We start from the raw sequence: 16,775 nt of genomic DNA, 5'->3' as shown, positions 1-16,775 counted from the left end.
AACCTAACACTTTAGTCTTTGGAGAGTTAGCTAGCTGAAGGCTCTGCAGAGCACTATTTAGACTAATGTAATATACGTGACTCAAATGATATCCAGCTGAACCAGAGCTCAAAGATCAAATCAAATCATGCCATGAGGTGAATCTCTTTTTTAATATTAAAATGACATTTTAAGCCCATACATGGCCACATCAGACACTGCTGCCTGGCTTGGTTAATGTGTAACCTTGATAGCCTCTGCTCTGGGCTGAGTCACAGGGCATCGTGGTGATGGGAGAAGGAGAAGAGAAGAGGCTAGTTGGGGACTGCTGTCATAATTAGATCTGCAGTGACACACTTACATGCCCTAGATGGACTGAACTGTGCCGAGTCGCGATGTGCAAAGCAAGGGCTAGCTAGAGTCATGGGTGAGGTTTAATTGAGGACAAATAGCAAAGGTCAGGGGCAGCGTGTCTGTGCGAGAGCAGCCATCACAGTCCTAAACTGAACTGTAGACAGTCGAGTGGCTGTGGGGGAATGAATATGAAGGTGACAACAAACTGAATGCATTTAGAAAACTTGGGTTCATGTTATGAGCTCAGTGACCTTTCACCTAACATAGTATAGGGTCATTTTTGTATTGTGGACTGCCTCGTAATCTCTTGCGATGACGTATGGACACCGTGGATAGAATTCAAGCTGGACCACATGCAATGTAATTAAACCGTGACACGCAATGGCCCGCATTCTCAACGTGCTTGTGTTTTTGAGTGTGTGTGTGTGTTAAATCCCATTGGAGGGATTTAGGAAGGATGAGGAGTTTCACTGATGTACAGTCCTTCCACTGTCGAATCATGATTCTCTTTCTCACACACACACACACACAAACACACAGTGGTTACGCCCTTGTCATAGAACAGGGACAGAGCTTGCCCCCACAAACACACACAAACACAGAACACCCTGAGGGGAAAGGAGCAGGCCCGGCGTGGTATCTGATTGTCACAGCAGTGTCACATTGGCAGTGTGAACTCATTTATCAGCCCTGCACATGGACTGTCTGAACACATGCACATGCTACAAAGCCATATGCACCAACACACGTCTACAAATGAACAGGAAGTGATACATGTATCTCTTTTGTTGATAAACTAGAGTTAAGACATTTTTATATGAAAAAGAAATGGAAGTACTGAGGTCACTGAGTTGGTGCCTTTCAACTATCACCAGCGTTTGATGTTAGGAAAAGGGCACTAACTGTCTTCTGTGTGTGTGTCTGAATCTGTTAACTTTGTATTCAAGATGTGTATTTTAGATTCACACCACAAGAGGACATCATTGATGCTGTATGTGCTTCCTTAACTAAGCCACAGAAAAACAAAACCTCACATTGTTTGTTTACTTTATGGAGAACAGAAAGTGCCAAAATTGGACAAAGCCAAAACTATGCCGTATAATATTGTTCGTAACTCGTGAATTCAAAAACCTCTTGGCACTTAATAATAGGCCGATTTTCAGTTGTTTTTGATCATTAGATGCATTTAGCATGATTGTATTTCCAGAGAAACACCACAAATGCAAATTGTAGCCATGTGGGACATGATTTGTTGTTGTGTTTTCTGCTTATACAGCTTTGCCAAGCGATCGAAAGAATCCTCTCCTAAACCCACACCATTAGAGTTCTTCTGAGGGCTACTACCTTTGTTTCAGCTCTTTATGTAGTGAGACATCCCTTTATTTAAACCAATAAAAGTTCACACTTAGGACCACCTGCCTTCATTTCCTGGCTTTTACAATTGGTTCTATCCTATGAAAAAGAAAAATTGATGTTCCACAAATCAGTTCATCTTGCTGTTCTCATTTCAGAAATTATATAACATAATTCAGTGTTTGACATACAACCCCAACAGTAGTACATAAGATACTGTGAGCATTTATAAATGTTTCTCATTTTGTTTGGTTTATTTTCTGGAAATACAGCACTGAAATAGTTAAAGCAGTATGTGTTCTTTTGTTCAGCTTTGACTTTTACACCAATACTTGAAAATGAGTAAGTTCTGGCAAATGTTTAAAACTGTGAAAATGCACAACGCTGGGGAAACAATCCCTGAAAAAATATATTAAAAAGGTCCTTTTCATGAATTAATAAAATGTACGAACATTACCTCTCGTCTTTCCTTTTCTTTTTAGCTTAAATATGGAGACTTACTTTTCCAAGATAGAGTCATATATTTAAAAAAGTAATGTTTTCAGATTATTTTTTTGAAAGGTCTTTTATGCTACTATCATAGCCAATACATTTCCATTTATAAATATAATGTTTTTATCCGTCGCCCACTTTCTTGGACTGAGTTGTATATTCAAACTGAAACCAACGAGTTTCCTTTGCTGTCTGGCAGATACACATTGCATTTCCTTCTTTAATGTATGTATCTACTAGTTTCATTTGTACTTGTGTCCTTTCAGGATGGTTCTCTCTTCAGACATGTAGGGCTCTCTGTTCATTCACTTTGCACAAATCAGAGGACCATGTAACCCCTGAATAAGGATAAAGAAACGCAGTCTTAAGTGCAGAATTGAAAAATATTGAAAGCCTTTATGCACACAAAGATCCCTGAAGCTACACATACACTGCTGAGCACATGATGTACTGTATGCTACAGTCAGTCTAGAGATTTCTATAGCATCAGAAGGGATGGTACTGCTCTATATATGCCTCTTTTTGTTGACGGCAGCGACTGAAAGCAATAAAAGGAGATACTGCAAAGAAAGGACATATGGTAGGGTGAAAGAACTGGATAAAATCAAGAGAGAGGATAGTAAAAGAAACAGGTAAAGAGAACACACTAGATATTCTTTAAATTTAGAGTCAGGTTAAAAATAATGCCATGGGAAAACCTGAATAAATGGTAAACTTGCTGATGTTTCCAGTATTTCATTTGCAGTCATCAGATCTCAAACTACTGAACACATACATGTGATTTTGGACCAACTAGAAAGCCTCTATACCGCCATTAACAAAACAACAAATGAGGAAATATCTTTCGGAAGAATGGTCTTCATTCCTCCAGTAGAGTTTCAGAGACTAGAGCGCCCATGCTAAGGAGCACTGAGGAGCTTGTGGTGGCCCTACATCTAACTTGTTGGTTATTCCTTTAATTTTCAACGATCTGTGTATTGGAAAAGATTACTTTATACAAAGATGGGAAATTCCCCTTCTCCATATAAACTTCAAAACTGGGACAATTTCAAAATGAATTTGTTGCGCAACTGAATTCTGATGTTTAAAAGGGGGGGACTACGTTTGGATTTCGTAAAATAGCTTCCTCTAACAGTCAGGAATTGGCTTTATTATTTCAAACATATTTAATTATTTTATTTTTTCTGGATTTTCATTTATACTTCATTTTCATACTTTCAGCCACATTGCCATTTAAGAGATAAAGCTTGCAATATTCTATTTTTTTTTTTTTTTTTTTGGGTTAATAAATCCATTAAAACACCATTAAAACACAAAAACTAACAATACATTCATCTATCTGTCAGTCGGAAAGAGCTATCAGGCATTGGCTACATAGGCAGTACTTGTTAGTAGAATCAAATCATTGTTGGTTTTGGTGTTTTTGTGGCACAAGTTGACAATAAGAAAAATATATCCGCCCGCCTTATCCTTTCCTTTCATATGTTCTAAAGTTGAAATTGACAGTTTGTATGTATGACCATGATTTCTCAAATTTATATGCATCGTCTCGTCAAAGGGGGAAAAAAAAGAAAAGGTGATCAGAAAGATTAAATGGGTTAAATTCTGAGCATCAGAGCCACATAACCTAAGATTAGGCACAATGGAGCAATAACTAACTCTCAGTGGCTTCGGAAACTCTTTGTATTCCACCAACACAGTCACTGAGTCAAATGATTCAAAATGTATGCATCTGAATCAAGTAATTTAAATGCAAGAAGCGTACACAGGTATGCTGAACAGCAATGATAGCAGAGGAGTTTTTTTCCACCGCTTCTGCGCTGCACCCCCATTATAACTCTAAGATGTTCTCAAAGGATTGCAAAGTGCTCTCTTGGTTTCCTTTATTTTCTGTTCTTCACTTGGTATATAATATTACCACACACTAAGCACGTAGGTGAGGTGTTAAAATTAAATTCTAGTCTACAGCATAAGCAGGGAGATGATATTTTCCTCTCAGTACCGGCTCAGAGAATCACTTAAGATGTGATGGAGGAAATTGGCTCACAAATTTCAAGACAAGCTTGGTTCAGTTCCAGACCTGCAGCCTCTACTGTCTATGCTATACTTGTCGCATTCCTGAGCTGCACATTCACGGCTATATTTACATGGCTCAGAGTCTGCGAGTATGTAGCAGTGTCTCCCTGTATACATCCACCTGTCCCTATTTGTAATACCAGTTTATCCTGGCACCAATGTATCTTTGGCACCAGACGTTACTATTAATACTCCCATGTTGCCACTGTCCGAGCTCTCTATCATTCGGGGGGGGTACGGTATTTCTAAAATCCTAGATTTAGTAAACCGTGGACTAAGGTCAAAGACACACTTCACATTTAAGGTTGTAAGTGAAACCTCAGTGAGCCCTCAGCTGGCAGGGGTCTTAAGATACCTCAGGTCTATGTAGAACTCAAAGACATATGTGAGGATGCATTAATATTGGCAAATTGTTTACATCTATCAATGAAAAATGGGGAAAACATACACCTAATGGAAAGTTGGAAAGTAAGTTGTTGAACATTTTCTGAAGATTATCATTTTTTTTTTTCATGCAGTGTGGATAAAGTTGAGGAATGAATACTTTGTGAAGGAACTGTGCTGTTTATATGTCTGTTAAGAAAAGATCAGAGAGTGATGAGGCCACCAGCTACACCGTGTTCGCTTTCAGAGATATAATATCCTGTTTGGCCCGATGGAATCTCAGTCAACACAAACAGGACAAATTAATGGAGGAAGGAACAACGGAAGATTTCTGTTACACAACATATTTGCCTTCACTCATAAGATCTGAGATCCCCCGTTGTTAGTATCAGGCACAGGCTCTCTGCCCAGTTCACCGAGTCGAATTTAAGACTTTTCAAGACCTTTTTAATACCACACAGAATGCAATTTAATACCTGTTTTACAATCACAATGGCCATAGTATGACGATATGATGGAAAACCAGAGGAGATGATATGGCCAAGAATTATTTATGATTATATCACATCTTTTCAGTGCCTACCAGCAGTGTTTGACAATGATTTCTAATCATATGATTGATTAACTTAATGCAACCTGGACCTGGATAAGTGACAGAAAAAAGTGGGGGAATAATTAATCAATTAAGTTTTTGCTAAATGGACACTTGCCCATTATGAGACAAAGACTTCGAAATCACACACAAAACCATTTTTAACTAACATTAAAGCAGGCGAGAGAAAATATGTTAGACTTTTGTGAAGTACACTTCACAAATATATTGTAACTTCTTTAAGTATATGACTGGAGCAAAGTAGATAAATCCTGGTTACACTTAAGCCAGGCACTCACTTTGCAACGCCTACAGTTACATAAGAGATTGATTAGACAACATGTGCATCTGTACCACATCTGGACTGTCAGACTAAGCCACAGCGAAGGACAATCATTTTCCATTTAGTTTAATTACAGTAATTAAACACTGAACATCCCGCAAGCTGGGACAGGGGTACTTATAGGCAACCTTTAATTGCCATCAGTGTAATTATAGCACATGATGTAGTTGGATCCCACACCTCCCACACTCTGCCAAAGGCTTTTGTAATAAACCCAGACATCATAAGCAGCTCCTGAGGGAAAGCATCTAGAGCCTTTACACGCAACAATAAGCAGAACTACTTGATGAGAAGTTAAACCGAACCACCTCATCTGACCTGTGCTTGTCTGGTCCATAGTTAATTTCTGTGAATATTAATGCCTTCAGTCACGATAGTAAAACCCCCTTTGATTCATAATTTCAGGCAGGTCTAAAATAGGTGAAAAAAAAGGGATCGAAAGAGACTGGCTGAGTTGGCGTGCTATTATCAGCCTTCTGCAGCGTTGTCCCAGGCGCTGATGTGCTGCCAGGTGATGATATACTGTATGTTCATGTGTCTTGGCTGACTAAACGCCTCCCTTCATGGTCTGTCATGTGGTTTTCTGAGTGTTAAGAATTTTCAGAAACATCAAAACATTTCACGATGAGTGATAGCGGTAGAGACAACATGTGAAACATTCTTCGACGCCAGTTTGCTTAAATTGAATTTGTGGGTGTGGACTGTCATGTCTCGTCATTCCACACCACAGCGTCATGTGTAGCACCTCCACAGAAATGCGCTGAATTCTAGTCAAGGGCTTACAAGTTTTACCTAATGGCTTTATTAATAGTTAATAAATATAGCAAGGCTTTGTAGATCAGTTAGAAGCCATTAATGAGAATATAATTACGGGTTGCAAGGTTAATAAAAATCCTATTAGCTGGTATTTAGCCTTTCTATATTGTACTGATGCAGTTATAATTGTTGGTAACACATCGATAAATTATCATGGGTTTTTCCACTTTCTAATAATCATCATTTCTGCAGGTATAAATGTTACTAAGTCATTAATAAAGGATTTTCTTCGAAGCGAAACTTTCAGTTAGTAGATCTCAAAACCCTATTGTACAGCCATCAAAGTTTTGAAAACGTATAACTTAACATACGAAATGTATCAGCTTGCATTTTACTTGTTATTTATATACAATATAAATATAAGATTAAACAATATTTAAACTTATCCAGCAGCAAACAAATTAATTTTTCAATACTAAATCAGATCGCTCAAATACACTACCAAATAAAAAACAATACATAAACTGTAGGTGGGGTTTAATTAGTTGCATTTGTTATATTTTCCTATCTGGAAGAATTCTTTTTTTTTTTTTTTTTTTCTTACCATTTATTAATAGAGCTGAAGCAAGCAAAAAAACAATAATCGATTGGTTCAGAACCCAATACTAAGTGTTTACAGTATCTGTAATCAAACATTTTTGGATATAATTAATATAAAAGCTTAGTGAGCACACGGCATGTGATTCCTACTGTCTGCTTATCCTCGTTGAGCAGATAGTCATCAGTGACTGGTAATTTCGCTACACATCTGGTAAAATAAACATTTCATAAAGATAAAAGCATGCAGATGTTGACAATGGACTCTCTAAATCTCTGTGTGCGCTACACATACAGCAACACTTATTTTCTAGATATCATGCACATTAAGCATATGACGATAAGACAAGCTAAAAGGTCTTGAGTTGACACAAGAGACCAGAGAGTTGTATGACAAACATGACAATGTCACAACAGGCCTTTAGCTTTTATGAGGATCAAAATACAAAAAGAATTAAAAAAAGAATAATTTTAGGGGTGGCTATGTATTTAGTTAAAAATCTGGGCAGTACAACACATCTGCTGACTGCCGCAGTGTTTAATGTATTCAAATTCAAGATTCTTGCTTAGTGAAAAGGGAAAAGTCCTAGATTCAGCAAATAAGAGAATTAACTGCAGTAAGTGTTTACTGAGATTCAAGGGCTGAAAGTCAAGTACTCTCAAGGGGATATTGATGAAATAATGAGCTTACTGCAAAACAGACTCCATAAATTATATAAAAATCCCTGCAATCAAATTATACTTCAAGAGGCTGGATTAGCTGACAGCATGGTGACTTTTGGGATCAGTTCTGACAAAGCAGATGAAACCTGGGTGAAGACTGGGGCCAAAGCGTAAGCTCAAACTGGATTCCAGTGCTGCAGAAGCAAAAAAATGCTCACCTGAGTGGGAAATTCAGAGGTGACGCTGTGGCTCAGCTCTTACGCTATAAAAGAAAAACAGCTTTTGTGGCCAAGGCGGCTAACTTCAAGTGCACTTCAGAGTAAATAAATGAGGATTTTTCACATCAGCGGAGCAAGCAGCTTGTTTTAAAAAATAAAATAAAAATAACTGCTGCCGGCAATAAAGGACTCTGATTATGAGAACGGCGAGGAGCAGCTGGTTGAATGCTTTCAGTATTGAAAAAACACAGAAGTGTTGATATATGCAAAATAATTTACCTGTTAGTAGAAGGTTTACTGTGTCTGCATCTAGGTCTACATATATATCCGGTGTCACATATTCTCAGTTAGGATACATTAGCAGATACTTGATATCCTTCCACACGGCACCTGTTTTTGTTCTCTTGATGCTGCTTGTCTCATTTTAGATGTTCCCTGATGGGAATGTTTGAATAATGGAAAAGCAGTAGCAGGATATGGGATTAACAGTATTAAATACTTTTCATGGAAACACCAGGAAGAGTAGTTGTTGCCTTTTTAGGTGTCTTGAGTTTTCATTAAAGGCCTTTAAGGACTGCTTTCTTCAGGAACCTCAGCAACTCTCTACGACTCTGGTGATGCTCAAAGAATTCCCCCTGACATCTGTGATAATGCCTGACATCCACGATCAAGTCTATTAGATAAGACTTTAAACCCATTCTCAGTAATCCATTCACATGCAAAGTAACTGTTGAAATTGCTGTTGCATGCACCTGTCTATGCTGCGTCAGATGTAAACAGAAAAGGGAGAGCCCATGTCTTTTGCAGGGGCACTTCGTGTATACTTGGAAGACTAAATGGAGTTTGATGGAAGTCAAAATTTTCAGTATAAAGCTCCTTTGAAGTATCAGGATAAGTAATTACACTGAACTGCATAATCCCTGTGAGTGAGTTGAAGAAAGAGGAAGGAAAGAGCAGGAGGGACTGAGGGAGGTAGGTAATGAAAGGATGGGAGGTTGATGGACTTACTAGCATAGCAGCTCAGATTTTATGCATTATGTTCATGTCAGTGCTGCTGCAATGCTCAAAGCTGTGCATTTAAGCACAAATACTAGCATGCTGACTGATCGTGTCTTTACATTCTGCAATTTAATGGCGGCAGTACTCACAGTACTGTGTGACAGCAGTTGAGGAAAAATACATAGCTGGAGCATAAAGTGTGTCAGTGCTAATATGGGCAGAATTCAGTCTAAGTACTGCTCTGCATTGCCATACTTGAAATTCTGACAACTATGTTTTCATTTTAAAACAAATATTGACATCTAATATGATGGTGGAAGACGATGGCATAAATATAAAGATGACACTTGCTTTTCAGCAGTGGGTTTCTGAAAACGGCCTTAGCAACTTATGTCTCAGGTGAAAATATTTTACATGCCAAAGCAAAACTTGGTAATGGATATATCTAATTAACTTAATTATAGTATGGACTAAGATGTGTATGCAGATTTATGGAATTATATTATCAAAAATTCAAACTCTCAGAAGGGGTAACATGCTAATATTTGCTAATTAGCAATAAAGAACACAATACAGCTGAGAATGATGGGAATGTCAGTAGTTTTGCAGGTATTTGGTCATAAAAGAAAGCACTGGACAAATTGAAATTTACACCTGCTGATGGCGCTACATAAAATGCTAAGGGTTTAGGCGAGTTCATCCTGAGGGAAACACGAATGCCCAATCCCAAATTTCATGGCAATCCATCCAAAGGTTGTTGAGACATTTCACACAAAACCACCAAATGTCAACGTCATGGAAGTGCCAGAGGAAAAGTCAGGGGAAGACCAATGTCAAGGGATTCATCTACTGTGCACCATGAATATCTTCAACAAATTTCATGGCAATCAATCCAATAGTTGTTGAGATATTTCAGTCTGGAGCAAAGTGCTGGACCAACTGGCACGCCGATATACGACACAGATGGATTTCCTCTGATGTAAAGTTACGAATACACATAGTCTGAGTCTTACGTCCTTGCTCTGCTGAGAAAGAACAACTGAGCTACTCAAAGCTGACACTGAGAAGATGTGTCTCCTTTTGACCTCACTTATTCATTTTCCTGATTATTTTTCTTTTGCAAGAATTTAAAGAAATCCTGTTCAATCTTTCAACCTTTTCACAGCAGTGTGGCCACTCGCCATCCAAAGGGTGGCATTCTCCAAATAGGAGGCGGCCTTGGAAAAGGCGATTCCACAGTGCACCACCAAGTCTGCACAGTGTGCAGAGAGAAGAGAAACAGGGAACAAGGTCTCCCTCGCCTGTTAGTGGATTACTGGATTTAGATTATCTGTGCAGACAAAATTACCCATTAGGCAAAACTGTTTTACAAAATTGCAACTCATCTCACACAACATAGGAGCAGCACACTGTTCATAGAAATGTCACAAGACGCAAAAAATGTAAAGATGATCAATATGTCAGCAAAGCAGACTAGGATGTGCTCAAGAGCTGCTAATCAACACTCACTGTGGGGGTGGGTGGGATGGGGAAAAACAGAGAATAAGGGTGAGGTTGGGGGAGGGGTGGTTTGGACTAGGCTATTTTTATCTGGATTCCATGAAGACAGCTGCCATCCTCCAGAGTGTGAGACTTTCCTGCACTTTCCATCATCAGGAACAGAGACGTGAGACAGAGGTACTGTCACTGTCAATTATTTCTGTTACATTTGTTTGTATAATAAAATTATTTAAAAAAAAAAAAAAAAAAACCCACACTCGACGTTTAATGCTTTTATAGAGGCCAGTTGTGGAGTGGGTGCTGAAAATCTCATAAGCTCATCCGCTTTAGCTGAAAGCATTACAGACTGTGGGCTCTGTAACTGCCCATGTGCCTCTGTAATCTGCCAATGTGTCCAACTGCGATTCTTTACCTGAGACATCACATACGTCTGGTGCTAACCACACATCATTGTGATAATGTATATAAGGCCACTATTACCTCTCAGCAGGCAAGAACACAAATCTAATTAGAATATATTCTGGTTGCTCACTCGGTTGATCAATCCAAACCCCCCCCCCAAAAAAAAAATAAATTATTGTTGATTAAAAAACTAAATACACATGTATTATTGATTCATAGTCAACTATCTTTCATATGTTGAGAAGAAAGCAAATTGCTCCAGTCCACTTTTTAGATCTATTTAAGACTGTTGGGGATGTGGATTTGACCATTTCAGCAGGTGCCTACAACCGGTCACGTCATGACCCTGACATTCCCGTGCCACTTCAGAGCGACCAGGTCCTCTGCCACTCCCGAGGCGAGCGACCGAAGATAAGGGTCGACAGAGTGACAAGTGACATGCTCCACAGGCATAAGCCGGGAATGTAATTCTGTTGATGGTGGCCACATGCCACAACATCAAGGCTCTGATACAAGCCATGCATCCCCATCAGCATTCTCCCACAGCCCGATTTAGCTCTGTGTGTGAGTCAATGAATTCCTCCCTGAAGATGGAGGAATGAGCTGAGGGATTTAGCATTAATTAGTGAGCTAAGTAAACCGAGCCCAGGGCTAGCTATGTTATTCTTCATGCCACCTCAAATTTAACTGTTTAGTTTTGTATGACCAACATTCAGATTTTATTTCCCATTGTATTAAGCAAACACTAAACATAGTGTTTTTGACTGTGATAGTGTGTAGTGCTGACAATGCTTTGCTATATAGTTAATTCAATCAAAATGGTATAAAATCAAAATATCAAGAATAATATCTTCCTACTTTGCATGACAGTTTGTCAATTATATAAGGATGAACATGATGACTTTGGAAAAGGTATTTTAAGCTACTACTCCAAAGAATGTCAAGAAGCACTTCATTAGTGAATAAGTCACATTATGTTCAGTCAATATTTACTTTTGGCCTTGGTTTTCTACAAGAAAACCAAATCAGAACACGACATATTCACTGGAAAGACTAAACATAATCAACGAGTCATTAACATGACTGTGTTAACAGATAAATTGTGATATTAAGAGAATTCACATTTCGAGTAGACAAGAGAAATTTTGAGAAATTTTGTTTATTTCTGGTATTTCGTGTAAAAATATACATCAAGAGGGGATTTACTGCAAAAAATATTTGAAAAGGAAAATATAACTTTTAATTTCAAATGACAATTCCTTTTATCATAGTTCAAAAGTTTGGGTTTGTTAAATTTTGGTACATTCTACATGTGTGTACATTTTCTGTTCAAGACTGTATGGACAGTTAGATAGAACTGGAATTAACAGTGCTTTATATAGCCATGCTGAGAACACCACTTTACATAATTCCATGAAAGAGTGATATGTTCAGAAGTAAAGCTCAAAAACTTTTCTACATTAGGACGCTTCAAAGTGCAGAAACTAAAATTTTAAAATGCTGGAAAGAAGGCAACACCATTCTGGAGTATGAATTTTATGATGATAAAGAATATGATACTGAAGTGCGTAAACTGCATCAGCGTGTTAATAGTGTATGTGACTACTATGTGATTTTCTGAAAAAAGGTCATAACAGAATAATTATCTGTAATATTTTATGATCTTCAAAAACACTGCAGAAAATCTGTTTTGCCCAGTATCTCACACCGACCTGTCTTCTGTTTGTATAGTTGCCAATACGTGATTCTCCTGTCTCCTGAGAAAATATAAAGAGCCCGTAATAAAGCATAAACCCCTTAAATGAAGCTTCCTCTGCAAGCTGCTTGAAAACTTGCCATTTTATCTAAAACACACAAAAGTTTTCTGCAAAGAAAAAGCATGTAAATCTATCTTTCTAATTTATTTTATTTCAACCCAAATGCGACACAGTCTTCCCCTTTCCCTCCTCCCATTGTGTGGCACAAAGGACTTGATTGCAGAAAGTACTGTAGCTCATGGAGGTTTAATAAAACTAGCTTCTCCAACTGGCAAATGTTTGTGCACTTGATCTGGAAGAAGAGATGACAGACAAAGCAGAAAGGGAGAGATTATTGAAAAAGAGTTTCAATGCTTGAAAAAGTACTAATGGTATTTGAGACAGCCAATATTAGCTAACAGCTTAATATTAAAAATCAACACGAATAAGAAAAATATTTTATATTTACTTTTTCTCCCTCGTGTCTTGTGTAATTATATCAAATGTCACTGTAAATGAAATGGCAATACAATTTCAAATGAATAGTGTTTTTCAACCACAGTTTCACATGGAATATATAAATGAAAATAAGTTAGTATGATATAAACAATTTCAGGATTCAGTATGTTGACCACAGTGGGTTTATGCTGGGCAGTGACTTCCGCTGATTTTGATGTATTCTGTTTTTGTTTTTTTTTTTTGTTTTGTTTTTTTAGGGGCAGTGATGTCAAGCATGTGTATGTGATCAACTGTCCTGTAATCACTCAGCAGATACAGAAGAGAAACCACACGTACACAGTAAGGCAAAGACATGACAGTGCATAGAAGAGGGTACTTTCATTGGCTGGTTATTAGCAATATTATAAAATTATTCTGTCTTTTATGAGTTTCACAGTCCCATCGGGGTTTTGCTGAGTTTTGCTGTGTTGGCTTGTCAGCACAACTCTTTTTTTTTTTTTTTTTTTTTTTTAAATCACAACTTTTATTTTATGTAGAAAAATTCAGAAATTGGAAAAAACATAGCCCAATTCTTTTAGTTGGAACATTTTTTATATTGCAAAGGATTGAACACAATTGTAAGTTCTTGAAAATAATACTGGGATTGTTTAAAATTTTTTTTTAATTCAATTCAGTGTTTCAACTAGAATCTTTTCCCAGAGTGGTTGCAGTGGGGCTTTAAACTGTGGTACAACTGGATATTCTTTGTTTTGTTCAGTTAAAATTGCTTTTTTGTATATTTGCAAGAAAACAAGTGATAACTATCGATGACTATGATCTGGCAGCGATCCATAGTGTACAGGATAGCAGGTTTGCTACAGGAAGAACAACATAATGACAAAATTGTAAAGTGGAGGAAGACACATAGGGAAAGCAAAAAAGAATGAAAGGATTATCAACAACACATGAATGTGTCCAATACGCTAAGTCTCGTCTCCACACACTCCTGCACACTTCAGAGCGCATTCCGCTGGAACACAACCCGGGGAACACTGGCTGCCATGTGACACACAGCAAATGGAGGGAGAAGCAGCATAAGACACGGAGAGGTAGAAACAGGGATTGAGGGATGAAAAGGAGAGACAGTAGGATGGGAATGAAAAACTAATTCGCAAGGGGGGAAGTTATTAAGGAAGTGCTGCTGGAGCATTAAACCGTGCACCACCCATTTCAGGGACAGTGACTTCGCACAGGGGGTCAGAACGATGAACCATACGTGCAAACACTTGAAGGTACTGCATATTTAGTACGTTTAGCACTGAATTTATTCTATTATCTATCGGATCATCTTTATAAACATAATTTTATTTTATTATCCATTCCCTGTTGTGTTTTTATTTTATGGTGAAAGAGCCAGAAAATAAAATTTCACTGTATTTTAATACAGTGAAACAGAATTCAACTGAATTGGTCTCTGAATGAATAAAGAGCAGAGAAAAGATGAAGAGGAAACAAATGAGGTGGTATTGAATCTGAAAGCTTCTTTTGGGAGCAGTGTTGTGGAAGAAAAGATGTGAGCTTCAGCAGAGTTCAAACACCACAGGCACAACACACTGCTGCCAGGGAGGAACAGAGAAACGTGGCTCTGTCTACTCCTCAGTTCATACACGACGAAAAGACAAAGACATGAATTGAAACAAAATATGTTGACCACACTTACTGGTTTGGAGACCCAAAGGTGTTCCCAGTGAATCCTACAAAATGGGAAAACGGGATCAATTGGGTGATTATAACAATAAAACATAATGAGTGCCAGTAGGGCAAAAGATGAAAACCCACATTCCTAATGCAATTCTCATTTCATCTTTGACAGACAGATCTGTGTCTGTCTGTCTGTGTGTGTGCTGCGCACGTGACATGACCTGACACAGACGCTTTGCCACCCAGAGCTATTGAGGACAGGGCAGAGAAGGTATAGAAAGATGCACAGATGACAGCGGCGATTGGAGAGTCTGATGTACACTACGTATATGACCAACTAAGCCATTAAAGGTGGCAGAAGCAAAGGTGACTGAACAAGTCAAGGAGAGACAAAAAAAAAAAAAAAAAAAAAAAAAGAGGTAAAAGGACACAACAATCAAACAGAAGCAAGTGGGAGGAAGACGGCAAGAGAACGCTGGTCTGCTAATAAATCTGAGTCACGCAAAAACTCAAAGACATGCACATCATCTCTGATGCCTAATGGTTGGACATTTCTGAATCTGATAGAAGTCCCATAGCATGGCCATCATGTTGGTGCTGTTTGATTGTCATGATTGCTATATTTATACTTTTAGTAGTACATGAACTAGCTGACTGTCTGCCACTTGACTTGGTTGCATTTTGGCAGTAGTAATACAGTACGGGGCAGCTAACATTTATTTCACTATCAATTAATCTGCCAAGTATTTTTCAAATAATCAATTAGTTCATAAAATATCAAAAACAGTTTAAAAACTGCCATTTGCAAATTCTCAGAGTCCAAGGGGATGTCTTACAATGGTTTATTTTGTCTGACCAAAAGTCCAAAACCCCAAGACATTCAGTTTACAATCACACATGACACAGAAAAGAAGCAAATATCCATATGTGAGAGGCTGAAACCGACAAATATTTTGAATTTCTGATGGAAAAAAACTTTAACGAATCATCAATTATCAAAATAGTACCAATTATTTTTCTGTCAATCAGATAATCAATTAATCAACAAACCATTTCAGCTCGAATACAGTTGATACAGAGATATACCACTAATCTATCCATTACTACTGTGTGCAACAGTACAGGTGTAATAATGACAGGAAAATTACCTATGGTAACATTTCATATCCACAGAAAAATGTTTTTGTGGAGGAATGAAATTTACTCATTTGATATGTTTGCTCTAACTCACAACTTCTTACCAAAAAAGGTGAATGAAAGTATGAAAGTCTTTAGCAAACCTTCATCTGGTGCACAACTTGCACTGACAGTGTAATCACTGCACCAGGACAAGTACATGTTTAGTTGTAGGAATTTTGGCTGCCTCTGTCGTATGACAATCATTTGCTGTTCTTTATATTAATTTTGTTAAAATTTTGCGCAATTTTATTACTTTTTTAATAGTGTAAATAAACAGTGTATTAAATTATCTTCTGAGGAACACTAATTAGAAATATTAGGTGCACAGACAGAAGATAAACCAATGCATCGTGGGTGGAGGACAACTGCATCGATGTTGGACAAACTGCTTCCTGACTCTACTTGAGCCACTGACCGTGCCGACTGCAATATTTAACTAAGTGCTGGTAAACAAGAGGGCATTTAAAGATGATGAGGGAAGAAAACTAAAGAAAAAAAGAAGGTAACTGAAGTAGTAGTCTCACCTCCTGCCTGTGGCTGTTGTCCAAAGCCTGAGAAGCCACTGGGTTGACTTCCAAACCCAGAGCCCTGCTGGGCCAGGCTCCCGAATGACGGTGTGGTCTGATTAGCTATGGCTCCAAAGGATGGGGCATTGGGAGGTGAGGCAAACCTGAAAACATAAAGTAGACACAGCGGATGTGATATGGTAAAACCAGAAGGTACGACTGAAAATAAAATAAACAGAGATATTGAGTGGGACTGGTGAGACAAAATGAGTGAAAACATTATGCCATAGGGCTGGATGCCATTTAAGAGCCATGCTTTACGCCAATTTATTTGGGTAGAGAGAGATAAGACAACGAAATTACGTCCGAGATCTATTCATTGTTTAGCTCCATCCAAGTAAACATGCAAGCAAGGCAGAATGCGTCAGATGGTGTGTGTGTGTGTGTGTGTGTGTGTGTGCTGTGTGTGTGTGTCAGGGTACTAGAGGATTGAGAGACAGGGGTTTA

At 38.1% G+C, this 16,775-nt stretch overlaps 1 protein-coding gene across 4 annotated transcripts in view; it reads right to left on the bottom strand.

Moving 5' to 3' along the window:
- Positions 1-16,775, bottom strand: part of nup214 (nucleoporin 214) — a 60,086-nt gene that overhangs the window by 18,164 nt on the left and 25,147 nt on the right. For 2 of the 4 annotated variants that reach the window (XM_040157349.1, XM_040157350.1), the window contains exons 34-36: positions 16,287-16,432; positions 14,603-14,636; positions 11,880-12,757 (exon numbers count right to left, since the gene is read on the bottom strand). In XM_040157349.1, coding sequence (XP_040013283.1) covers positions 12,721-12,757; positions 14,603-14,636; positions 16,287-16,432 — 217 coding nt within the window. In that variant the 3' untranslated portion in view covers positions 11,880-12,720. Of the gene's footprint in view, positions 1-11,879; positions 12,758-12,913; positions 12,954-14,602; positions 14,637-16,286; positions 16,433-16,775 lie in introns of those variants that run through there. The other 2 variants (XM_040157352.1, XM_040157351.1) reach the window with 2 other exon arrangements.

The sequence above is a fragment of the Xiphias gladius genome, chromosome 20 (assembly GCF_016859285.1).
Source record: "Xiphias gladius isolate SHS-SW01 ecotype Sanya breed wild chromosome 20, ASM1685928v1, whole genome shotgun sequence".
NCBI lineage: Eukaryota > Metazoa > Chordata > Actinopteri > Istiophoriformes > Xiphiidae > Xiphias > Xiphias gladius.
This window is presented reverse-complemented; position numbering and strand designations above follow the sequence as displayed.